At 40.4% G+C, this 25,562-nt stretch overlaps 2 protein-coding genes across 2 annotated transcripts in view; one reads left to right on the top strand and one right to left on the bottom strand.

The window, feature by feature from the left end:
• LARGE1 (LARGE xylosyl- and glucuronyltransferase 1) overlaps window positions 1-25,562 on the top strand; it is a 578,937-nt gene that overhangs the window by 25,539 nt on the left and 527,836 nt on the right. The gene's annotated exons all lie outside the window — the stretch shown is intronic.
• LOC122728418 (thioredoxin-like) lies at window positions 18,276-18,593 on the bottom strand. The gene has a single exon (XM_043967033.1). The coding sequence runs from the start codon at window positions 18,591-18,593 to the stop codon at window positions 18,276-18,278; it is 318 nt and encodes a 105-aa protein (XP_043822968.1).

The following is a 25,562-nucleotide window of genomic DNA, read 5'->3' as shown; positions in this document are numbered from 1 at the left end:
AACACTTGAAAGTTCTGATGTGGAGGACTTTAAAATCTTATCCGCCACGCTTTTCTGTCTCGGTACAAGAAATGGTTATTGCTCCATTCACTTTCTGAGGGATAAAATTGGTGAGCATTTGGTTTATGGGGTTTTTTTTGTTTGTTTTTTTGTTTTTAGTGAGGCAATTGGGGTTAAGTGACTTGCCCAGGGTCACACAGCTAGTAAGTGTTAAGTGTCTGAGGCTGGATTTGAACTCAGGTCCTCCTGACTCCAGGGCCGGTGCTCTATCCACTGCGCCACCTAGCTGCCCCGGTTTATGGTTCTTAAAAGTAACTGTCGGAGAATATATCATTTCCTAAGCATCTTATATCGGATGGAGGTGAACGAGAATTGTTCCTACATCAAACCTCTGAGTTGGAAGAGACTTCAGAGATCACGTAATCCAGATTGTACTTGAAAGGAGTCTCTTCTGCAAGGCCTGGATTTGAATCCTTTATCAGACATTCTGTAGCTATATAATCCAAGAATAACCACTTAAAGTTTCTTGGCTTCAATTGCCTCATCTGTAAAATAAGGTTGTGCTCAGAGGCCTCAAAGCTCCTTCTGGGTTTTAGTCTTTGATTCTATGGTCCCTAGTACAAAAGGACATCCAGCTTTAGTTTGAAGATTTGGGGGGATAGGCAGTCCAGTTCCCCCTTTGTTAGAGTTTTTATTATTAGGCATTCTTTTACTTTCATCAATCTGAAATGTGTCTTACTAGGACTTACAGTTTCTTCTCCTAGTCCTGTATTCTAGAAAACACCAGTGACAGCTGCTGAAGGAGAGTATTGTTGGGTTCCAGTGGCATTTTCTTGTTTTAAAGATAGTTTGAGAAATCTCACAGTCTACTGATTGCCACAATACATTCAAAGAACTGTTCAGTGGTGACATAGAAAAGTCCGGGGAAGCGAGTAGGAGGATGGGATGGGAATAGGGTCAGCATTTGTCTCAGAACTTGATTTACTCTTTTGTCATCTCGTATTACTCAGCAAGCATTTATTTAGCACTTACTATATATCAGGCGGTATAGGTGAGACAAAGGTACTGGGGAGATAAAGGCACAAATGAAGTAAGTGTTCTCTACTCCCAAGGAGTTTATATTCAATGGAGGGATGTGACTGGTACCCATATAAGTGTGTCTACAAGACATGGGGATAGGAACAGAGACAAGATCTGTGATTTTACTGGTACCCTATGTTTATTCAGCTCATAGTTTTAGAGTTGCTTGTGTCACTTAGAGATTAAGTGTATTCAGAGAAGCTACTGCTGTTAATTCAGGGAGAGCAGTGTATTAGAGCTGAATGGAGCCTTGGAGAGAAATCATTGTCATTCACACCTCCATTCAAAAGGTTAGGAAATTGAGGGATGGTGCGGGGCAAGGGGGAAGAAGAGAGGGAGAGATGGAGAGGGAGAGGGTGAGTGTGGGAGAAAGAAAGAGAAAGAAAGAGAGGAGGGAGGGGGGGGGGGAGAGAGAGAGAATGAATGAATAAATGAAAAACTTTTCTAAATCTCCTTAGTGGGTGAGTAGCAAAGAACGCACTGGAAACTAGGAGTCCTGACCATTAGTCCAGTGTTTTTTCCTAATACCCGATCCTGCCTCCAATATCACATCGCCTGACTTGTTTCAAGCCTGAGTAAAACTATGATTGGGCTTCGAAGCCCCCAAATGAATTTGATGATCCTCATGGCGATGATTGCGTGCATTTTTCCTCGGAGTTTGGAGAAATGGTAGGGCATAGTGTTCGCTTTAAAGCAGGGGTCTTATTGCTAAGATTATTGAATGTATCTCTTAAACATGAATATAAAACAGCCACCCTCCCAAGCATGTCATAAAACAAATTATGCCCTTGCCACCCAGAACTACAGAAAAACAGCAGGCTTTCAGTGACATTGAGAATAATGGCTGTAATATTAAAACAATGATGGGGAAACTCAGATCCAGTTGCTGAAAGGCAGGAAGGAAAACGGGCCGTAATCCCTTGAGATAATGGGCCCAAACGGCCATGTCCCTGTGATTTATAGTGCTTAATGTACTTATTTTGATTTGTCTCCTTCACCAATGAGCTTTGTCACTAAGGAAATGGGATAATAGCTTGTTTAGTGTGTGTGTGTGCGGTTACTTATGCTCCTGTAATAAAATGGTGCTTTTTGGTCATTTGTAGATACAATGGTCTTCTGGGCTGCCCATGGTAACCTAGAGTTTCACCTTCATCACCTTCATCATATATGTATGGCTGACATCATATAAGGGAATCCCTACCCATTCAGCTAATGAGCCCCCATCTGGACACTGGGAATCACTTGTTGGTGGCTAGGCTGAGATGGTCAGCATCATCTAAGGAAATACCTACCTGTTTAGCTAGTGAACTCCCGTCAGGGCAATGGAAGTCACTTGTTGGTGGTTACAGCCCAAGTGCCATGCAAATCCTTTCCAGTTGGGTTGGAACAGGCAGTCAAGGAGCTTTATGATCTTTATGATATGTAGAAATTGATTTGGAACCTTTCTCTTTATTATGAAGGATCACCAAAAAGCAAGGAAAGAAAACCCCTGCTCATTGTAGGATTTTTAGAACCAGAGGGGACCTTAGAGGTCATCTTAGTCTAACCATTTTGTTTCATAGACAGTGAATAGATTGATGTATGTAATGTCAGGAAGAACCGAGTTCAAATCCAGCCCTGAATACTTACTATGTGATCTAGGGCACATCCTTTAATCTCTGTTTCTGTTTTCTCATCTTCAAAGGGGGTTAATAATAACACCTACTAGCAAGATAAAAATGAGTTAATATTTATAGAGTGCTATGCAAATTGTAAAGGGCTATATAAATGTCATTAACAACAACAACTTCCACCACCATCACCATGATACTACTACTAAGAAAAATCATAATCGATGAAATGAAAGCTAATCTGTAGGAAGGCCAGCTCTTTCTACAACACCAACAATTAAACATGAGTGGTGTGATTAGGCACAGATTTTAAGTTGGTTTTAAGTGACTGTGGATAAGCACTTTGTGTCTGGATCTCATTTTCTACATCTGTAAAGTGAGGGGGATGTACCAGATGACCTCTGAGGTCTCTTCAGAGGTCTCTGAATCTCTGATGGTTCATCTGCTAGGGATGGGAGCTCAGTGGCCTTCAAGGCAAACCTATTCTCTTCTTAGCTAATGGGCGAATGCTGCCATTGAACCTCTTCTGACAGCCCTGTGTGCCTTTGATGTAATAGCTCTCTCTCTCTTACACGCCGTTAGTTAAAATATACTATGGCCTACTTTCACATCTTTCCATTATCCTCTAGGTCTGCTGCAATTTTGATTCTCCAGAGATCGTGTTCATCCAGGATTGGCAGGCATGGGGTAACAGTGCAAGACCATTGTCATTGTTTAGCAGTGGGGAACAGCTTGGGAACTTTGAGAGCACTGGTTAGTTTCCCAGGATGCAATCCAATCCACAATGTTCTTATTTCACTTGTGCCCTTCATTCATTGTCTATGTGCATTGCCTGTCCAAAGATATATGTATCAATGAGCTGACTCAATTGGCTGCTTACCCAACTGCATGGCATGATCTGGGCACTGTGAATTCTTCATTCACTTTGTTTATATATATATAATATAATATGTATATATAATACACATATATACATATATAATATTATTATATGCATATATATTATAATAATATTATAAATAATATTATAGAGACAGACAGAGACACAGATACACAGAGAAAAAGACATAGAGAGAGAGAGAGAGAGCGCGAGAGAGAGAGAGAGAGAGAGAGAGAGAGAGAGAGAGAGAGAGCGTGCGCAAACATGAGCTAACCTATTCTCTTTTGAGTGGCTCTGGATCTCATTGTAGAAGCTCTGTAATGTTTCATGGCTTGAGACATTCTGCCCAAAGTCATCAGCACATAGGAGCATCTGGAGGTCTTCATGCTCCACAGAAAATCCCTCTTTCATTTGGACTTGAAAATACCATTTCAAACTTGAGAATGGAATCTCTAGCACTAACTCTGAGGATGTGAGGCAAAGCATGTGGCAAGGTAGAAAGAGGATCATGGATTCCAAGCTGGAAGTGATCTCAGCCCTCTATTTTACACATGAGGAAAGGGAGGCACAGAAAGGTTGAGCGAGTGGAGATGGGAGTTTGGAAGGTGTGGGTCCAAGTGCAGCCTTGGCCACATGCTAACTCTATGACTCTGAGAAAGTCTCTTTACCACTCATTGTGCCAGGAAATTTTAAGACTGCAATTGTAGCCCAGCTAGTCACCTATATTAGAAGGGGGGGTTCCTCACTGAGAATTCTCTATATCAATAAAGTCATATATCCCATCATGCCCCACCCTCCCAACAAGAGAAGACTCTAAAAGACCCATAAGTATTCTTGCCAAGAGAATGGGATCAGAATCTAAACCAGTTCCTCTCAAACTGCATTAGGATCAGTGATTTTGAGCTAGATGAGACTTTAGAGGTCATCCAATTTAAATTCTTCATTTCACAGATAAAAAAACTGAGGTTTAGAGATACAGTGACTTATCCAAGTTCATACAGTCTATGCCAGAGAAATGAAATTAGCCTGGGACTTCTGATTTCAACTCAAAAGTACTATCGACTTCTCTACTGCCTCACCTGTGTATGCCTTGTGTCTCACCCCGCCCCCCCCCAATCTGAACTCAATTATAAGCTCCATGACGGCTCAGACCAAAGTTTCCCACTTCCCACATAATGGCACCCTGACATGGTAGGTGCTCAGAGCTGCTTGAATGATTTATAATCATTGAAAGAAAAGAGGGTTTGAGGAATTCGGGTCAGCTAAGACTTGTGTTGCTAGTGTTTGACTGGCTATCTTGGCCTCAGAAGTGGGCAACATGTTTAGGAGATGCTTGCTCGTCATGCATCCAACAAAGCCATTAGTCAGGCAGGGATGGTTTCTTGGGAGATTGAAGGATTGAGAGTGGGCATGGGTGGAGGGAGGTTCATTTTATTTTACTTGCTTTCTTTCCCCAACTCAATGAATGAATCTTTTTTCCCCTATTCATTTTTAATTTTAAAGCAGTCACCTTGTAATGAGAAGCAGCACTGCTTTGGGAGTTCATCTTTTATGTCCCCTACGCTGAGCCGGCTTCCCCGCTGGGACTTCAATAATGTATCATTTGGTAAGGTCACAGAATTCTGGGCATAGTGGAAGAACCTTAGGGTTGCCATTCAGTGGTTAAATGGAAATGAATTCTTGTAGGCTGGATTCAAAGACGCCGCTTTCTTTGTCCTTGGCTAAAGAGGCCACATTACTTACCAGGTAGGAAGCTGACCTTGGAACTGTGAAGAGCTAGCTGCATCACTCAATCTCTCTGAACCTCAGTTTCCTCATTTGGAAAGTAGAGGTAATAATCATGGCTACTTCATAGGTTTGCATCCCACATCTTTCATTGCTTTGAAATTTTTGTTTATATTATTATAGAGATATATGTGTGCAATGCACTTTCTACTGATCGAATGTAAGGTCCTTAAGGGCAGAAATTGTTTTCTTTTTTTTTAATTTGGTAACCCTAGTGTCTACTGCAGTGCTTATGCATGTTGTTGTTCACTTTTTCCCATCATGTCTGACTCTCCATGACCCCATTTGGGGTTTTCTTGGAAAAGATACTAGAGTGGTTTGCCAATTTCCTTCTCTAGCTCATTTTCCAGATGAGGAAAGTAAGGCAAACAGGTGAAGTGATTTGCCTGGGGTCACAGAGCTGGTAAGTGTCTGAAACCACATTTGAACTCAGGAAGATGAGTTTTCCTGACTTCAGGTCTCAGTCTATCTACTGTACCACCTAGCAGCCCTTGTTTATTCACAGTAGGTGCTTAATAAATGCCTGTTGATTGATTTTTAGATATTGATTAAGTATTGTGCAAATATTAAAGAACTGTTTAAATGGCAATCATTATTATGTTTATCATCCTCATGCTCTCTTCCATCTTTCCAATGAGGTTCAGATAGAAACAGTCCTGAGACAAGCCATTATTTGGCTATTCTCTTGTGTTTGATATTCTATCGATTCCTGCTGAGATAAACAAAATAACTTATTTTATAGATGAATAAAAGCATCAGGTTATAACTTCATCCTCTCTGGTTACTGAAAGCTTTCCTTCTTTCAAGTCCAGTGATGATTGGGATGAGAGATACCTCATCCTGTTCCCATGATTTTGATCTCCTCTGCTCAGTCTATATTTTGAAGGCCTTTGTGTTCCATATTCTGTAGGTCAGGAAACTAGAGTATTTGGTCGGCAATAAAGTTTTAAGATTCAATGTTATGTCTGGACTGTTGCAGGTAACAGTTTGGTCTGTGATAATCACTTGGTTTCAGTCTAGTCTATTGATTGAGTTTTCTAAGCTATTTTGAGGTCTGAAGCACAGAGAGAGACAGACAGAGACAGAGAGACAGACAGAGACAGAGAGACAGACAGAGAGAGACACACACACAGACAGAGAGCGAGAGAGCGAGAGAGAGAGAGAGAGCGAGAGAGAGAGAGCGAGAGAGAGAGAGCGAGAGAGAGAGAGAGAGAGAGAGAGAGAGAGAGAGAGAGAGAGAGCGCGCGAGATATCCAATATAAAGTTGTTGCCACCAAGTCATGTCTTTCTGACTTTTCACTGGATGCTAAATTTTTACACTTTAGTGATGTGTTGTACAGTTTCTAACATTTCCTTAGATAATCTTTGTTAATCTCCAAATCAGGGATCCTTAAGAAAAACCCTTCTGAATTCCCCCATGGAACTTATGCAGTCTTAAATTATTACCACAAACTCCTCCATTTACACAAACAAATCCTTATGGCTCAGCTATTTTTAATGCTTTTTTTTGATGATATATTATTGACTGAGGTTACCCACAGAGATCCCTTTGATACCATCCTTTTGTCTTAAAAGTTTCACAGGCTCTGTTTGGAGGTAAATTACTTTTAGTCAGTCACATTTGACAAACCCAGAGTCTTTCTGCAGGTCTTCAGTAGCTCTCTGAATTAACTTTTTTTCCATTATAGTAATTGATTCTTGTCCTTAAGTTTATTTCTAATTAGTTTTATCTTTTCTCTTATTACTCTTATCATGGCAAAGGCTATTGCATATACAGCTTGGTGGAGAAAGTGAAATATTATATATATTTTTTATCAAATACTGAGTAAAAATCAAATTGCTCATTATGATTATTGTGGATACCAATCTTTTTTTTTTTTTTTTGCGGGGCAATGGGAGTTAAGTGACTTGCCCAGGGTCACACAGCTAGTAAGTGTCAAATGTCTGAGGCCGGATTTGAACTCAGGTACTCCTGAATCCAGGGGCAGTGCTTTATCCACTGTTCCACCTAGCTGCCCCGATAACAATCAATCTTTTAAAATACTGGTTGTTCATGCCTAATATAGAAATATGTTTTGCATATTTACATATATAACCTATATAAAATTGCTTGCATTCTCAGTGGGGAAGGATGAAGAGGGAAGGAGAGAATTTGGAACTTAATTTTAAAAACAAATGTTGAAAATTGTTTTTACATGTAATTTGGAAAAAATAAATACTAAAAAACATGCTGGTTGTTTAGTATGATTGGTATGAATTCATACTCATTGGTTTCATACTGCTAAACACAAAAGAGATTTTTAAAATTCCAGTCTAAGTATGTTTATCTCCTTTTCAAAATCATTTGAGATATTGGTGCTGCCTTAGCCATCTTTTTTTTTTTTTTTTAAGATTTGTTTTGGGGGCAGCTAGGTGGCACAATGGATAAAGCACTAGTCCTGGATTCAGGAGGACCTGAGTTCAAATCCAGCCTCAGACACTTGACACTAGCTGTGTGACTCTGGGCAAGTCACTTAACCCTCATTGCCCTGCCAAAAATAATAAGATTTGTTTTATGAAATTTAAAAAGAATTATTTTCCTTCCCTGTTTGGCAATATGTTATTGAGCAGGAAAGTGGTCATACCATTGAGAAAAAGCCATTGCCTGTAACTGGGGAGACACGTTTCTACTTTTCTTATGAGACAGTAATTGTGCATTCATATCCTAAGTCGATTGCTTGTGTACTCATGGCATGCTTAGTGCCACCAGCATAGTCAATTCTGTTATTATAGGACATATGTATCCCATTCCCAAGCACTGTGCCATGCAAAATCAAGCAATAGAAACTCCAGTGTTTGTCTTATGGGCACAGCATTCAAAACACTGTCAGTAATAACCACCTCCCCCCACCCCCCCCCCAAAAAAGAAGAAATAAAATATAGGAACCTAATAAAAATGGTAGTACATTTTTATATTAAGAAATGATTTAAGAGATATATAATACAATAAATAGTAGCAGAGTTTGGGGTCTTGGGGTAATGCTTGGCCTGTCCCTAACTTTGTGCCCAAGTGCCCCATTCCCATGATCTTCTCCAGGTCTCTGGAGCCTGAGGCCATTGTGGAAAGTGTGCCTGGCATTTTACTCTGAAGTTTGCTTGTGGAACTGATCATTGGAAAAGTTGTAGATTGTGAGCTACTATGAAGTGAGGCAGGGATTTTTTTGTTTGTTTTTTTGTATTCTCCCTTTTTATCTCATAGAAGAAATCAGATTGCTTGTAAGCAAACTTGAAATGAAAAAGGTGCTCAAATCATTCCCTAACATATTAGTCAATTTAGAACCAATTCTCATTTTCAAAACAAGCATTATATCAAAGCTATTTTTCTAAGAGGTGGCATATTTGTATTTCTTAGTTGTTCTCTTTGCCAAGTTAATCATCATGGTGGTTTTGAGTAGATTCTATGGAGAATTGGATGCTCTCCCATCTATTTCTTTGACTTTTTGGAGAAAATGATGACCTTGACTTAGGTCCTAATCCAGTTGTTGGTGTTGCCAGAGACCAACATGTTAGAGTTATACATAAGCCCTCTTGTCATGGTCTCAGGGCACACCTAGTCTCCACTACATGTCACCTTTATGGACATTCCTCAGATTTCTCACTGTCCTTTCCCACTCATGCAATGGCTGTTGGACTTCATGTAATTATTATTAATATTGGGGAGAGACTGGGCTCTTATCCTGTGATTTCACTGCTATAAGTAACTTTTGAATGTAGAAATGCCTTTTAATAATGAAGATAATTTTTTTTAATTTCTAAAATTTTATTTATTTGCATGTATCTATCCATCTATCTATTTATCTATCTTGCAGATTAGAGTCTAACAGAGTCCAAGAGAGTAGCTTAGTGAGCTGAAAGTTGGAAAGATTACTCAGGATAACACAGCCAGTATAGGTTGGAGATGTGGCTTGAACCTAGCTCTTTTTGTTGGTTTTAAAGTCAATTCTTTAGAATTCACTACATTATGTTACCTTCATTTTTAATAATATAATATTATTATTTATTATTTCTTTCCTTATTTTTTTTGTATTCAAGACATTGTTGACTCTGTTTTGTCCTCCCCCAAATGTGTGTGTGTGTGTGTGTGTGTGCATGTGTTGGCATGAAGGAAACCACTTTCATGGCTGTGAATAAGGATTCCTTTTATAAATGTACATGAAAAAAAAAACCACAGAACTTTCCCTCTAGAATTTGAAATTTTTCCTTAATAGATGAATCCCACTAAAGGCCCAGGAGGTTTTCTGAAAGGCCAGCACATTACAGAGCATGGCTGTCAAGTTACGTATCAGTAATACTTTAATAGCTTCCAAGGATATTTAGTCCCATTTTACAGGTTAGGATACTGAGCCACAGAGAGGTAAAGTGACATGCTCTGGGTCACTCAGCTGTTGGTCGGGGGCTCTGACCAGCACTTTCTCCACACTATTTTTAGAACCACTGTTAACATAGAAAAAGATACTCTCATTTTTTTGTTGGAAAGGTGGGGGACTATGGGTGTGGAATGTTGCATACATTCTCAGGTGTAGCAGTGTTAGCTGTTGTTGTTGTTATAAAGGAAGTCACTGGGAGTCTATTGTTAAGTAATTATGATATAAACACAAAGGGCTGCTGCTTCTCTCTCTCTCTCTTTTTTGTTAAAGCAGGTGCCTATTGGTAAAGGGCCTGACAAAATCAGGAATGTAAAAGAGAAAGTAGGCCACAGTTCTAGAACTGACTCTCTGCTCTGATTCTCCTCTTTTCCTTTTCTGTTAGCATGGTATGAACTTGCTCCAGGCCATAGGTGAGTTTGGGAGAAGGGGGGAGAGAGCCAAGAAGGTGGATTTTGAGGACATGGGCCAATGTAGAGTGTGTGGGGTGAGGTTTGAAAGTAATTTAACAAATGCTGCTCAACTAACTCCTTCTTTGGACAGTTTGTAAACTGTTGTTATATTGATGTTTTTTTTTCTGTCATAATCCATAGGATTATTTTGTTTGTAAAGTGTCCATAAAAGGATACTTACCTTCTTAGAACTTACTGAATCTAATGACTGTAGTAAAATGACTGTAATAAGGATTTACATATATTTTATTATTTGCTGAGGGGTAGTGTGGTGATAATGGGTTGCACAGCAGATAGAGCCTCACCTGTGGAGCCAGGTAGATTCATCTTCCTGAGTTCAAATCTGGCCTCAGACACTTACTAGCTTTGTCAGCCTGGGCAAGTTACTCACCCTATTAGCCTCAGTTTTCTCATCTGTCAAATGAATTGGAGAAGGAAATGGCAAACCACTGCAGTATCTTTGCCAAGAAAAACCTAATTGTGTGGGGGCACAAACAAAACCGATTAAACAGAAGTGTGGTGTAGTGGATTGAGGGCTGGCTTTGGAATTGGAAAAAAACTGGGTTCAGATCCTTCCTGTGATTCAAACTAGTTTTATGGTCCTCCCTATTAGTACCCTCCATGAAGCTCAATTTCTCTTATCTGTAAAAATTAGTGGGTAGGACTCCATGGCCTTTAGTAAGTCTCTTAGCTGCTTAGGTCCTTGGTTTCCTCACAGGTAAAATGTGAAAAATAATAACATCAATAATCGCCCCCCTTCTCTCCCTCCTCTCTTTTCTCCTCCCTCCTCCTTCTTCTTTCTCGCTTCCTCATTTTCTTCCTTCCCTCTCTTTTCTCCCTCCTATTTCTCTTCTTCCCTCCCCTTCTCTCCCTCCTTCCCTCTCCTTTCTTCTCCCTCCCTCCTCCTCCTTTCCTTCTTTCTCTATCCCTCTCCCCCCATCTCATTTGTAAAAAATAAAAAATGAAAGTATTGACTTTTATTCTGCTCTTTGAAGCAATTGAGGCAAAAAAGAGGTACTCTTAAGAGCCAACAACTAGTCATATCAGGCAGTTGCACATTTTTCCTCAGAAGATTCTTAGATACTGGCTAGTCAGAATTCTGCTCAAGGAACTGGCTTTACATGTAGAGAACAACGTGGAGGATGCTGTGGGAAGTCATCCCATTCAGGAGACAGAGGTAGAACAGGCCTAGGTGCGGAGGCAGGAAGACCTAGCTCTCAGTTCAGCCTCCGATACTTAGTAGTCCTGACACCTTGGACAAGTCACAACCTATTCTAAACCTCAATTCCTTCCTCTTTCTTTCTGTGGGGCTGTGAGGGTTAAGTGACTTGCCCAGGGTCACACAGCTAGTGTCAAGTGTCTGAGGCTGGATTTGAACTCAGGTATTTCTGATTCCAGGGCTGGTGCTCTATCCACTGCGCCACCTAGCTGTCCCTTGTAATGAGAGGTAGATTTCTTCTTCTTGTTCTTTTTTTGGGTTGTTCTTTTTTTGTTTTGTTTTGGTTTTTTTGGTGAGGCAGTGGGGGTTAAGTGACTTGCCCAGGGTCACACAGCTAGTAAGTGTCAAGTGTCTGAAGCCGTATTTGAATTCAGGTCCTCCTGAATCCAGGGCTGGTGCTCTATCCACTGCGCCACCTAGCCGCCCCTCCTATGATCTTTTGACTAAGAATGTGGGTATAGATTGGGCAAAGGAGAGCCGTATTCAGGCATAAGACTGGGAATGGTCATATAGCCTGGAGTGATATATTGTGATCCTGTTTGATTAGCCAATACCACCTGGAGAAATTTGGACTTAATAGGGTCAGCCCATCAGTCAAAGCAATTTGATCGAGACCGCTGTAATAAAGATTCGTGCCTACTAGTTGAGTGACCTGGGGATCCATAGGAATGGAATAAAGCTCAAATAGAGGATGATAGCTCTCAACCCAGACTGTCTAGTTTTGTAGCTGGATATGACACCATATTGACAAATGGGTCCCAAAGGATCTTTTGGTTTTGAGGGAAAAGGAAATTTATAACCCATTGAATCAAAGGGTCATAGACTCTCACACTTGGAAGGGGATATTAGAGATTCAGTATAGTATAAAGAGGGAAGGAAGAAAAGTGATTTTGGCTTTGGAGACCTGGAATTGCATTCCAGCTCCATCTGCTAGTTAGCTATGTATGGTGTGTTCAAGAAGGACTAGCATTTCTGGTTGTGAGGGCTTGCTGAGCCCTTTTTTCAGAGTTGCTCATCGATCATTGGTATACACCTGACACTCAACTTTCACCTGTGATTCCAAGAAGCTATAGCATGTGCAGCAGCCACACACTGGTAAAACCATCTTGGTGGATGGGCTAAACCAGGTTGAGGGTAAGTGACAGGCAACAAACCTATCAGTGAGTTAGGGGGATATATACCCCAAACATCGGAAGACTTCACCCTGCCCCAGCAGAATGGGCTGATGAGAACAATGTGTTCCAACGGCCATGCAGGTGGCTAAAGGAGGCAGTGTGGAGTTCTTAGAGTTTGTTTAGACAATGTAGACACCAAGGTCATCCGCTGCATCTTGGGCCATTGCCAGTCATTTTGACATCTTGCCACTGAACTTGGATGACTCTGGATGAGAGAGTGAGGCTGACGACTTTATGTAACTCTACCTCACTTAAATCCAATTCATGTGAGTCAAGACATCCCCCTGTGATATCATTGGTTCTCTTTGAAAACGAAGAACAAAATAACAACAGCAACGGTACCACACTGTTTAGGCTTCCAGTGATGTTGATTCTGGCTTCTGTCCAGATGAGAGCTGCTGGCATCCTAGGAGGCAAGAGTCAATGTATTTTTAAAGTCTCCCATTTCATAATGTTTCCAGATTTTTAGTCTGTCTTTCATCCCTGTAGCCCCCAGTTTGCAAATGGGCTGCATTCCAGAAGAACACTTGTAAGTCATTCGTTTGGAACTTGGAATACGTTTTCGTTTTCCAGTGGAAACAATGTTATCAATGTTGTTTAGGTGCCAAGGCTAGCCCACAAAAGGCTCTTTAACTCATCCCGTAGTTGAAATCCTGTACATTTGTTTTTAAAAAAAAGTTAAGAAATGATTCTGTTGCAGCACTAGTAATTAAAACCAGAAAAACCAGAAAGAATAGGACAATAGTTTTTAAAAATTACTTTGAATGCTGGTGCTTTTGGGGAAAACAGGTGTAAAAAGAAGAGATAATGGAGATTTGAGGGGGGAAGGGATTCTTCAGAGAATATCTGGCCATATTCAAGTATTTCAGAGGCTGATGTCACTCTTTGTGATTCATTTTATTAATGTTTCTTTTCCTTCATAATGTGTATCATTATAACTAATTAGATTTGTAGGCCATATACGAGGTTGTGTTCTGTCTCACAAAAGAGGGGACAGGAAGATGGATGATGGAAGAGAGAACAAAAGGGAGGGAATTTCCCCCTTTCCCCCCTTCACCCTTCCCTGGGTGAGGTGAAGGAAAAAAAGGGAGACAAAAGGGAGTTGGAGGATACTATATATCTATAATATAAAAGAAGAATTAGCTTAGAGTGAGCAGTGAAAGAGGACAGGGTTCAAGGAGTGACCCCATGATTCCCTAAGTTTGAGGGAGGAAAGGAGGTGGTAGGGAAAAGACAGTTCCATATGGTGTCACTAGGTGGCAATATTGGCCTAGGATAGCTTGGTTGCCGTTTAGAGCATTTGGGGACTGGGCCAGGGAAGAGAAAGACAATATTCCAACTGGTCATTCAGGCACAGGAAATGTTTGCTCTGCCTACCTAGTTAGTTTTGAGATTCTGGTTATGACAAGGAAAGAGTTTAAAATAAATGTATTTGTAAATCTATAGCTACAGATGTCTAATTATAGACACTGCTTGGCATGCTTTATGATAGAGAATGAGATCACTCGACCCGGGCCTCAGCTTCTGCATTGGTAAAATGAGGGAGCTGGACCAAATAACCTCTCAGATTTCTCCCAGTTCTACATCTGTGCCTAGGTCTTTAATGCCAATGACCTCATGAATAAAAATAAATAACCATGGGTCAGGTGAGCACAATGCTTTGGGTTACAGATTGTTAGTCTATTCCTAAAATTTGGCGTGCTCATAAGCATTGAATTATCCTTCCACTTACTAGAGGAAGGGTCTCCATTAGAGAGTTCCTACCTCTTTGAAAAGACATTTACTTTAACTTTTTCTTTTCTTAAAAAGTTATCTTAGATATGGAGCAATAATTGGAGCCTCTAGGGTATACATCAATTTAAGTGCAATCCCAGGATTGTGAGAGGGGGGTGGGATTCTATCCATTTGGATTTAGAGATAACAATGATGGATTAAAGATATTTATATCTTCCATTAAAGTTCACAGAGCACTTTGCATTCATTCTCTTTTGTGAACTCATTTTTTTGATCCTTACAATGACTGTGATGTTAGGGACTGCAGAAATAATTTTCTCCATTTTATAATTCAGGAAACAGAATCAGAGAACACACAGATGAGTGTTTCAGAATCTCATTTGACTGGCATATAGACGAGTCAGCAGTCAGCAGCAAGCATTTAGTAATCACCTATTGTGCACCAGATACTGGTCTAAGCAGTAGGAATACAAAAGAGGAGAAAAACAAAGCAGAAAACAAAAACAATCCTCCCCCTCAAATAGTTCCTACTCTCTAGAAGCTTATAGTCTAATTGGGGATACAAGATGCAAATAGCTATGTATGTATGTATGGAAAATATGTATATTTATATGAATATGCTTTATATTATAAACAAATTTTACATTTATATATCATATAATAATACATTTATGTATGAAAAATATATATGAACTATACATATATCATATATATATATATACTATAAACACATACATATTTATATATGAAAAATTAGATGGAAAGAGAGTTTGGCACCAGATTTTGGAGGGTCTGAAATTGCAGAATCAGGAGATTAGCTTCAGGATCATATTTCTAGAAATAGGGTTTTTGAATGTTCCAGGAATTGGCAGATATGGATGAAGAAAAACAATACATCTTTATTTGATTAACTTTTGTTTCCTTTGTATTCCCAGGGGGGAAACTCAGGCCCAGGCACTTATAAAAGGCTTACTTTATGAATGAATGATGGTGGAGAGGAGACATAGCCCAAAGCAGAGAAAATCATCACACTACTTTTAATGGCTCCTAAGATATGGGCACTTTTTGTTGGCTTGTAGGTTGAGTCTGGGTTCCATAGTATAATGGGCATGATCCAGAATTTGTTTCTGCTGCTCCTATGACATTTAGCCTCTTCACAGAAAATGTATTTTTGGTAGGGTGGCCTAGCTCATTACCTGTTTTAATTTATTATTGTTGTTATTCTTATTATTAAGGTTTTGGTCTGTGTCATTTCATTGTTTGAAACTCCTGATATGGACATTTTCTCCACTGATGCTGAGCAACAACTCCTGAAGTTCCTAGACATGGAAAGTTGCCCAGGACAAAGATGGGCTGTGCCATGCCTATGGTCATGTGCCAGAGGCAGGGCTTAAAATGGGCATCTCTCCTTACCAGGTGTCTTGCCATGACTATGTCCCTTCACCTCCATAAGATTCAGAGACCTCCTGTGTTGAATGGGGATAATAATACTCCTACTACTTGCCTTACACGGTTGGTATAAGGCTTAAATGAGTTCAGAGGCTCAGAGGCTCATAGATTTAGACCTGAAAGGGACCTCTGGCCATCTGAGTCCAACCTTGCCGTTTTATAGAAGAGGGAATTGAAGCCAAGGCAGACTGAGTAACTGGACCTTGATCCCAGGAGTAGTAAGCGTCAAAGGTAGGATTTAAACATGGCTACAATATTCATAATCATAACTAGCGATGCTTTACCCATTTTATACATAGGGAACTTGAGACTGAGGAAAGCTAAGTGTCTTGCCCCACGTCACACAAATGAGAGTGAGGCAAGATTTAATCTCTATCTAGCATCCATTGGACATCTGAGCTGCCATGCTGACTCAATAATAAATAATAATAATAGCTAGCACTTATTTAATACCTACTATGTGTCAGACAATGGTGATGGTTGTTGTTAAGTCATTTCAGTTGTATCAAACTCTTCCCGACCCATTTGGAGTTTTCTTGGCAAAGATGCGTGAGCAGTTTGCCATTTTCTTCACCAGCTCAATTTACAGATGGTGAAACTGAGGCAAACAGTGTGAAGTGACTTGCCCAAGGTCACACATCTAGTGTCTGAGGCTAAATTTGAACTCAGGTCTTCCTGACTCTAGGCCTGGAGCTCTATCCACCATGCCACCTAGCTGTCCTGTACTAAGCACTTGATTAATATTTCATTTGATTCTCATAACAACCGTGGGAGGTACTGTTATTTGCCCCATTTTATAACTGAGGAAATTGAGACAATTTAAGTGATTTGTCCAGGGTCACACAGCTAGTAAGTAAGTCTCTGAGGATGAATTGAAATTAGGTCATTCTGATTCCAGGCCCAGTGCTCTATCCATTTTGCCATTTTCTTATGTGCTATAGAAATGAGAACATGCTCACTATATACATGTCACATTATTGTAATTGCTTTAAATATGGTTCCTTGTCAGATGTTTGAAGAGTTGAATTGAATTGTATCTTCTATCTTTTTTGTAAACTCTTCAAGTATGGAGCATACATTTCCATTATACCTTTTAAATGCTATACCACGGCATAAAGAGACATTTCAGAAATCCTTGTCAATTTAACTCTTTCATGAGAAAGCAGCCTAGAGAAATGTGATGAAAGGGAGAGAGGTCAGTAGATTAAAGGGAGAAAGGTCAGTATTACTATCCCCTCTAAACCTCCCCACTCCATCCTGTGTGAATATGAAGGAACATGCATTCACATACAGAGAAATGGACAAACACATGTATTTGATAGCAGAAAAGTTGAAATTGTGACATTTTTGGATTTGACCTGGGTTCAGTCAAACAGCTGGTATTTACTAAGTGTTCACTGCCTGGCCACCACTTTGTCCAAGAGTAACTAAGCCCAGTTTGTCATTTGGTTTGTAGCATAGCTGGAAAGAGGATTCTCTTTCATTTAACGAGTAATTATAATTACACTAAAGGTCTATGTGTGTGTGTGGCTACAAAGTCAAGACAAAAGGAGTTTAGATCGGGATGGGGGAGATACAAAGACCTGCCCCTCCCCCCCCCCAAAAAAAAAGTCCTAGCCTTCAAGGAGTGGGTGGAGAAACAACAGGTGCACAAATATGTAAATACAAGATAAGAAGGAAGACTAGTAGGCACACAACTACCTGGGCGATAAGGAAGGGTTCTCTATAAGAGGTGATAACTGAGTTGAAGGAAGCTTCCTGAGAGCCAGAGAAAGGAAAGTTTGCATTTTGCATATGGGAGAGTCCAGCAGATGGGATTCTGAGTTTGGAAAATAGTGAATAGATCTGATTGGAATGAAAAGCCCCTAAATGGGAGTCTTATAAAATGTGCAGAGAGGGTGGCAGGAGACAGTCTGAGAAGTCCCTTAACTATCAGAATAGGTAACTTGTATTTTTTCCTAGGGCAGTAGGGAGTCACTTGGAGCAAGGAGAGTGATATGATTGGCCTATGTTTAATGAAGATGCTTTTGGCAGCTATGTGGAAGATGGGTTAGAGAGGGCAGTTGAGTATTAGCAGTAGCAACTAGGAAACCATTTCAACTAGCATCGTCAGGGTCTGAACTAGGCTGGTGGGTATGTGGAAAGAAGTGGGTGAATGCAAGAAAAATTGTGTAGGTGGAATTGACAAATGCAATAGAAGACAATCACTGGTGAGGAGAGTATGTGTCCAACAAGCATTCAGAGAAGGGAGATATCCTGGGGATAATTAGATTTGGAGGTGGTCTTTTGAAATAATTTCATTTAATCCACTCATTTCTTTTTTTTTTTCAAAAGGGTAGGATTTACATTTTATTGTCATTTACAGTCAAATGTTATTCGAATACATACTCTTGTTACACTTGATCTTTTATTTTCGAAATAGAAAAAAAATATAAGCTATATAATTTAGACAGCTGACAGTTGTTCACACTGTTCACAGGATCCACAATTACTTCAGTTCATTAATGGCTGATTCAAGCTTTTCATTATTGACTCCAGAAAATTCACTCACCTTTTTTCCATTTTTAAAGAACTGAAATGTTGGCATGCATTTCACTTCATACTCTGTAGCAATATCCTGACAGTCATCTACATTCACTTCTAGGAAGACCACATCTGGGTACTTTTCATCAAGTGAATGAAAGAAAGGCTTGATCATGTTGCATGGTCCACACCATGTAGCTAAGAAGTCAACTACTACTAATTTGTCTCCAGCATCTTTCAATTCTGAGTCAAAGTTTTCCTTGCACTCGATCTGTTTCACCATCTTTTCCGATAGTTTGGGTTGCTCAGGAGGCTTAATCCACTCATTTCTGAGACCAGAACCATAGAGTGATTTGCTCTAAATCACACACCCAATAGGTGGCTTTTGAACTGAGGAGACAGATTTTGATCTGGAAGAGAACTCGTGTCGTCCATGCCAATAACCTTCTTTTATAAGAAATGGAGAAAGAGAGAATTTAAGTGCTTTGCCCCATGGTTCCCCAGGTGCTAAGTAACAGAACCCGAATTAAAACCAAGTCTTCTTCCTCCCAGGCCAAGATCTTCCCAATGAATTGTTGATTTGTACAGACCCAATCCAGCGCCCTTCCCTATCATTACTCTTCAAGGGCCAGCACTGAACCTTGAAGGATAGGCCAGCTTTGGTCAAGTGGACAGTTACCTTGTTCTCTATAATCCCGGAAAATGGCCACATGCTAACTAGAAGGCTTAATTGATGACTGAGGAGCCACTTGGATTCCCTTGTGATGACTCAGTATCATGCACTGGAGAAATGCAAAAATTGCTTGAAGGTAATCTCTATTCAAAGCAGCATTGAGAATGAGTCAGTTCCATTGTGGTAAGTGAATAGATTGGGAAATAAGGGCCAGGAAAACCAGTGGGCTCCCTGAGGACAGGGTAAAGACAAGGTAGACAGTAGCAGAACAGGCTTTAGCCCCCCCCCCCAAAAAAAATCCCATCTTCCTCAGTTTATCATTTGGGAGAAGGAGCTTCTACATCCTGGAAGATCACTGCAGTCCTCCAACTCCCTCCTCTCTATGTCCTCTGCCCTTGGGATCCCTCCCTCCCTCTCTCTGCTTCCAGAAAATCCATTTAAAGAGTTGCCCATGTCAGCCATCTCTTCCCCTCCCCCCCACCTGGTTGTACTTCTCCATCATGTTGCCTTGCCAGGTCCCTTCCCCACCCCCTCTTTTTCTGCTTCCTTTTTAAGTTGTCTTCCCGTAATAGACAATAAGATCCTTGAGGGCACAGACTGTCTTTTGCCTTTCTTTGTATCCCCAGCACTTAGCACAGTGCCTGGCATGTAGTAGGTGCTTAATCAGTGTTTATTGACTGAGTGACCCAGCTCCAAGGCTATCAACAACACGAACCTTCCCTAGATGAGCTCCAGTGGGAAACCAACTCCCCTTTTTCTGAACTCACTGAACCTTTGGGCAGCCCTTATGCTCTTTATCACCTTCTTCTCTGCGTCATGTTTGTTCAGGTACATGTGTTTTCTCCCTTGTCAAATGGCGAGGTCCTCAAGTCCAAATCCAACTAATTAACGGCCACTTAATTACGACTGCGTATCAAGCACTGCCCCCTAGGTGCTGAGGACATGCAGACCAAAGTGTCATGGGACCCACCCCCAAGGAATTTACATTCTCCTGTGGATAGCATGTACACACAGGAAGTCATATGTATATAAATACATATAACTATCTGTATGTAAATCGTGATTTATACAATTAAAGTTCAAATGCTATTCTTAGCATTGTGCTTTATTTATGGCTGATACTCAATAAATATTTTCTGAATGAAAGCAATCAACATTATTAATTTTCTCCCTTTCTGTGTACACTTTGGTTTTTTTGTTTGTTTGTTTGTTTGTTCGTTTGGGTTTTTTTTGCAGGGCAACGAGGGTTAAGTGACTTGCCCAGGGTCACACAGCTAGTAAGTGTCAAGTGTCTGAGATCAGATTTGAACTCAGCTACTCTTGACTCCAGGGCCAGTGCTTTATCTACTGCGCCACCTAGCTGCCCCCACTGTGTATCACTTTGAATTTAATTCTCCATTTAGAAGTTGTTGGTTTTTTCCTTATTCATAGCATATAAGTCCCTGCCTTGAAGTAAGGGTCACCATTTTGTTTAATATCGACAGTGCGTAGGCTATTCCTGGAAAATAGTAAAAGCTTAATAAATATTTGTCAAGTTGATATAATAGCAAAATACTACCATCACCTAATGTAAACCTTAGAAATTATCTAGACCAGCTTTGATTTCACAGTTAAAGAAACTGAGACCTAAAAAGAATGAAGTGCTTGAGGTCACAGATTATAGTCTGAATAAGAGCTAGGATTGGAATGTTAGTCTTCTTGACTCCAGATCCAACATTCTTTCTTTCCCTTGTGCTACAATGCTGCCAGATTGTTGGAATGGTCGATTAAACAGTGCCAACTTGTTTTATTGAAATTCTCCTTGTTTGGTGCTCTCAAAGTTCAGGCTAATCACAGGAAATGAAGGTAGAACAGAGTTTAATGAAAATGAAAATTCCTGCTCAGTTCTGCTGTTGGGGGGAGGTGATGGGGAAAGCAGTGGTGGTGGGGAGAAGAATTGCACCTGTTGTAATATGTTTAATTTTAATAAGTTTTACATGAAAGGCTGAAGTAATATAATTAAGTGCATTTCATGATTGTTTAGCATTTGTAGAATGTGTGCTATTTACAGTTGTTAGTTATTTCTTGTTACAAAGGCCAACACTATCATTCGCATTCTCCTGACAAGAAAGTAGTTTTTTCCTTGCTGATTTTGATTTTTCTTACTTTTTTTCTTCCTCTAACCTTTAATAAATAGGAGCTTCCTGTGATAGAAACACTGAGTGCACCATGTTCTATCACTTCTTGCTTCTCCCCCACCCCCTGCCTGCAACACAGTAGCTAATGGGAGAAGGATACTAGCTTCCCTGGAACCTATGAACATGCTAGTTGATTTTAAGCACCTAGGAAACTGAAATATTTCTTGAGGAAAAAAAAGAATTGATTACAGTGGAGCAGAAATTACCCACTATAGGCATTTTAGAGTGGGTCTTTATTATATGTCATCATTATACTCTAAGGCTGCAAGGGTCCCATATCTTCTCACCTAGGCCTGTTCAAGTGAATAAGGAAGAATGCAGAATATGTTTCTTCCTTGGGCCTTGTGATAGTGACTCATCATCTCTTAGCACGTTAGAGTTCGCTTTGCATTCAGTACTCTTTGGGGCAGCTTCCTACATAGTCTGATGAAGAAGCCTTTCTCAGAGATACAAACATACTATAGGGAAATACAAAAATAGTCACACAAGGAAAGCCACCTAATTATTATTGGTTTCCCCAACTCTGTCTCTGTCCAAATGAATCCTCACCATCTTCTCTAGTGATTCCTTCTTGTTGATCCACAGACTTCTAGATCTGCTGTGTAAGTGGCATTTTAATAACGTTGGTTAGTGCAGTGGAAGGAGCTCTGGGTTTCTAGTTGCTTTATTTCTCTGGCTCTCAGTTTTCGTCATCTGTGAAAGGAGGGATGTGGGGTTGGACCAAGCAAGCCTAAAGCTATAGTCAGAGCATGTTACTGGTCTCTCCCCGTTTTTCTTGTATTGCCCACTGGCAGCCTAAGAGTGGGAGAGGAGGCAGAGGGCAGGGACCCATCGATTACTAGAGGCAGTTGCTGCCTTCTTGCTCCCACAGCTCCGCAGACTTGCCTCTGAATTTGCTGATGGATGGCTTTGTTGCGATCCACTGTTTTATTCTTACCTATTCATAAGTAAAAGAGTCATCTCAGATGACACTGACTCAAAGTCTTTGAGCTATGCCTTAGCAGGGAGACTTACCAACATGGTGGTTTAGACACTAGTGTTCCCCAAGGAATTCTGACATATACCATCAGGACCCTGTGTCCTAGGGAGCATGAGTAAAGTAATCTCTGGGATGGGTGCATGAGAGCAGCATACCAAGGGAAGAATTTACAGGTCCTAGGCTTCATTTTAATCTTAACACAGACTTAAAGCCAGAGTACTTGGTAATGTCTGAGGCAGCTAGATAAAGTGGGGAGGGAAACATTTCATTGATGATAAGTATGATGCATGATAGCCGGCAATAAGGGGAATGCATCCATAGGTTCATATAGTACCCACTAATATTTTATTTATTTATTTTGCGGGGGCAATGGGGGTTAAGTGACTTGCCTAGGGTCACACAGCTAGTAAGTGTCAAGTGTCTGAGGCCGGATTTGAATTCAGGTACTCCTGAATCCAGGGCCGGTGCTTTATCCACTGCACCACCTAGCTGCCCCCTAAAGTATCCATTAAAATGTAACCCGCCTGGAGGGAAATGGGTATTTTCTTTCTTTCTTTTTTTTTTTTTTTTAACTTTAGTCTTCATTTCCCTTGGATATCCCAGTGCCTGGCACATTGTAGATATTTAACAAAATGCTTTCTGATTGATTTGTTGATAAAGATGTACAGGTGAGGGTGGTGCTTTCTTAAATAATGCACCATAGATTAAGTTTTCCTTCAAATAGCCCTGATCTCTTAAGTGTTTATTGCTCTGAGCTTTGGTTTATGGGTAATTCCTATTTGTGAGTGGGAAGTAGCACCAAGAGAGCAGACAGAAGCCTGTCCAGAAGTCCCGATTTTAGCCATATGCATTTTGTTATTATATGTCTTTTTAGTGTGTATTTCTAGAAATATGATGTGTGAGGTTCTATTAGGTCTATAATTTACAGGGGAAGAGGGCACAAAAAATAATAGGTTTTTGATACCAGTTGGGCAACTCATCCACCCTGTCTTTTTTGTGTAATTGACAAACCTCAGAAACAGAGTACTCTATTACTGGCATTATGGTATTACCGTAAACTTCCATTTATGGGAAATTCATGTAATTGAATTTTGTTAACGTCTTGGACTCTACTTTTATGAGACCCAGAAGCAAACAAGCTAGTGATGCTGAGATTACTTTCAGCAAAATTAGACACAGTGCACCTACTGCACATGTAGGTAAAGTAGGCAATTCTAAGAGCACTGGACTTGAAGTCAGAAAAATTCAGGATTGTATCTGATAAAAGGAAGTTGCAGCCTCTCTCTGAAACTCAGTTTCTTAATATGTAAAATGGAGATAATAATTTACCTACCTTGAGCTCCACTAATTAATAAATAGGGGAGACAGAGTGTGGAATAGAAAAGACCTACATTCAAATCCTGTCATAGATGGTCACTTAACATCTGTGTGACCCTGAGGAAGTTACTTATCTTCTCTGTATGAGCTTCATCATTTGCAAAATGATGGTAATGATAATAATAATAATAATAATAATAATAATAATTCCTTGTAAGGATTAAATGAAATTATATAAAGTACTTTTCAGTCTTTAAAGTACCACATACATGCCCATTATCATCATTATCACTATTAACAAATGACTGTAAACATATAGGCTGTCATTACAAGTTTGGAGAAGGGTGGTGAAGTCCAAGTTCTGTTATTACCTGTGTGAAGTGGGGCTCTTGTCCTCTCAAGTCTCATATTCTCTCTTTGTAAAATGGCAATAAGAACGGTTGCATTCCAGTCCAATCCCTCTCCACTGCCCAAGTGCACCTTGGTTCTTGAGGGCTGTGGTATTGGTGGAAGACAAATTTTGGCAGTTTCCACCAACTTGGATTTGAGTATGGCATCAGTTAGCAATTTGTTAGGGAGAATAGAGGTCCACAGGGAATTGTTTTTTCTGCCACCAAACCCTTTCCTTTTCCAAACCTCCCTGCCACTGTTAAGAGCTTTACATCCTCAATTATTCAGTTCCACATTCTCAATTCCTCACTCTCACTCACCCCACATCACCAACCAATTACCCCATCTTATTGTTTCTAGCTCCTCAATATCTCTCAATTCCATCTTCTTCTCACTCACATCAGTTGACCTAGGCTAGGCCCGCATCACCTCTCAGACTGTTGAAAAAGTTTTCTGGCTTGTCTCAGTCCAAGTCTCTTCCCTCTCCAATCCCTCCTCCATTCCAACCTGCCAAAATTATTTTACATAAGCTCAGGTCGGACCATGCTGGGAATAAGCTTCAGTGACTCCCTATTCCCCCCAGGATCAAGTATAAACCTCTCTATTTGGTATTTAAAGCTCTTTGTGACATGACACCATCCTGCCTTTCCAGTCTCCTTCCTCATTAGTATTCTTTATGTACTTTATGATCTAGTCCTACCTGTCAACTTGTTCCTCACTTAGGACTCCTCCATTTCCATCTCTGTGTCTTTTCACTAACTGTTCTGCTCACCTGGAATACTCTACTTCCCTCCTTCTTCCTCTTAGAATCCTTGACTTCCTTTCCTTTTCCTCCCCAAATCCCTGACTACCTCCAAGACTCTGCTCAAGTTACACTTTCCTTAGGAAGCTTTTCTTTTTCTTTTTTCTTTTCTTTTTTTTCCCCCCTCCGGTAAGGCACTTGGGGTTAAGTGACTTGCCCAGGGTCACACAGCTAGTAAGTGTTAAGTGTCTGAGGTCGGATTTGAACTCAGGTTCTCCTGAATCCAGGGCTGGTCCTCTATCCACTGTGCCACCTAGCTGCCCCACCTTAGGAAGCTTTTCCTAGTTTCTCCCAGCTTCTTATATATTTGTCATTTCCCCACATAGAATTTAAGCTCCTTGAGGGCAAGGAATATTTTTTACTCTTTTTTTTTTTTTTTGGTATTTCTGGTTCTCAGCACTGTCCCTGGCACATAAATACATAGGAATGCTGAGTGAGTGATTGATTGGGAGAGAACACAGGTGCAGCATATAGGGGATTCTTCTGGGATACTTCTCTAGCACCTGGTCCCCAGGGGTCTATTGAATGGAATGGAGGCTGATGCTATAGGTACTCTCAGATGAGGAACTCCCTTCTCCCCAGTCAAATCTGTATGTGCTCCGCAAGCTATATTTTTAGAAAGTTGCCTAGTCACCTTAAGAGGTCATGTTACTTTGCTGTCATACAGCTAGTATGTATCACGGTTAGAATTTGAACACTGGTTCTCCTGACTCTAATAGGTGATGATATTTCTTTGTGTCCCTGAACTGGTGCATATGGTTACTGATAATGTATTAAAGGAGGAGGAGCACTTGGATTCAGTAAACCAACTTTCAGATGGATTCTACTATTTATGAGACCGCTATGTGGCACAGTCAATAAAGTGCTAGACATGGAATCAGGAAGATTTGGCTTAGATTCCTACCTCAGATACC

Source organism: Dromiciops gliroides, chromosome 5 (genome assembly GCF_019393635.1).
Source record: "Dromiciops gliroides isolate mDroGli1 chromosome 5, mDroGli1.pri, whole genome shotgun sequence".
Lineage (NCBI taxonomy): Eukaryota > Metazoa > Chordata > Mammalia > Microbiotheria > Microbiotheriidae > Dromiciops > Dromiciops gliroides.
This window is presented reverse-complemented; position numbering and strand designations above follow the sequence as displayed.

Bases quoted from the DNA above. Each gene is read 5' to 3' on its own strand.
- LOC122728418 (XM_043967033.1), bottom strand. From the start codon at position 18,593: ATGGTGAAACAGATCGAGTGCAAGGAAAACTTTGACTCAGAATTGAAA.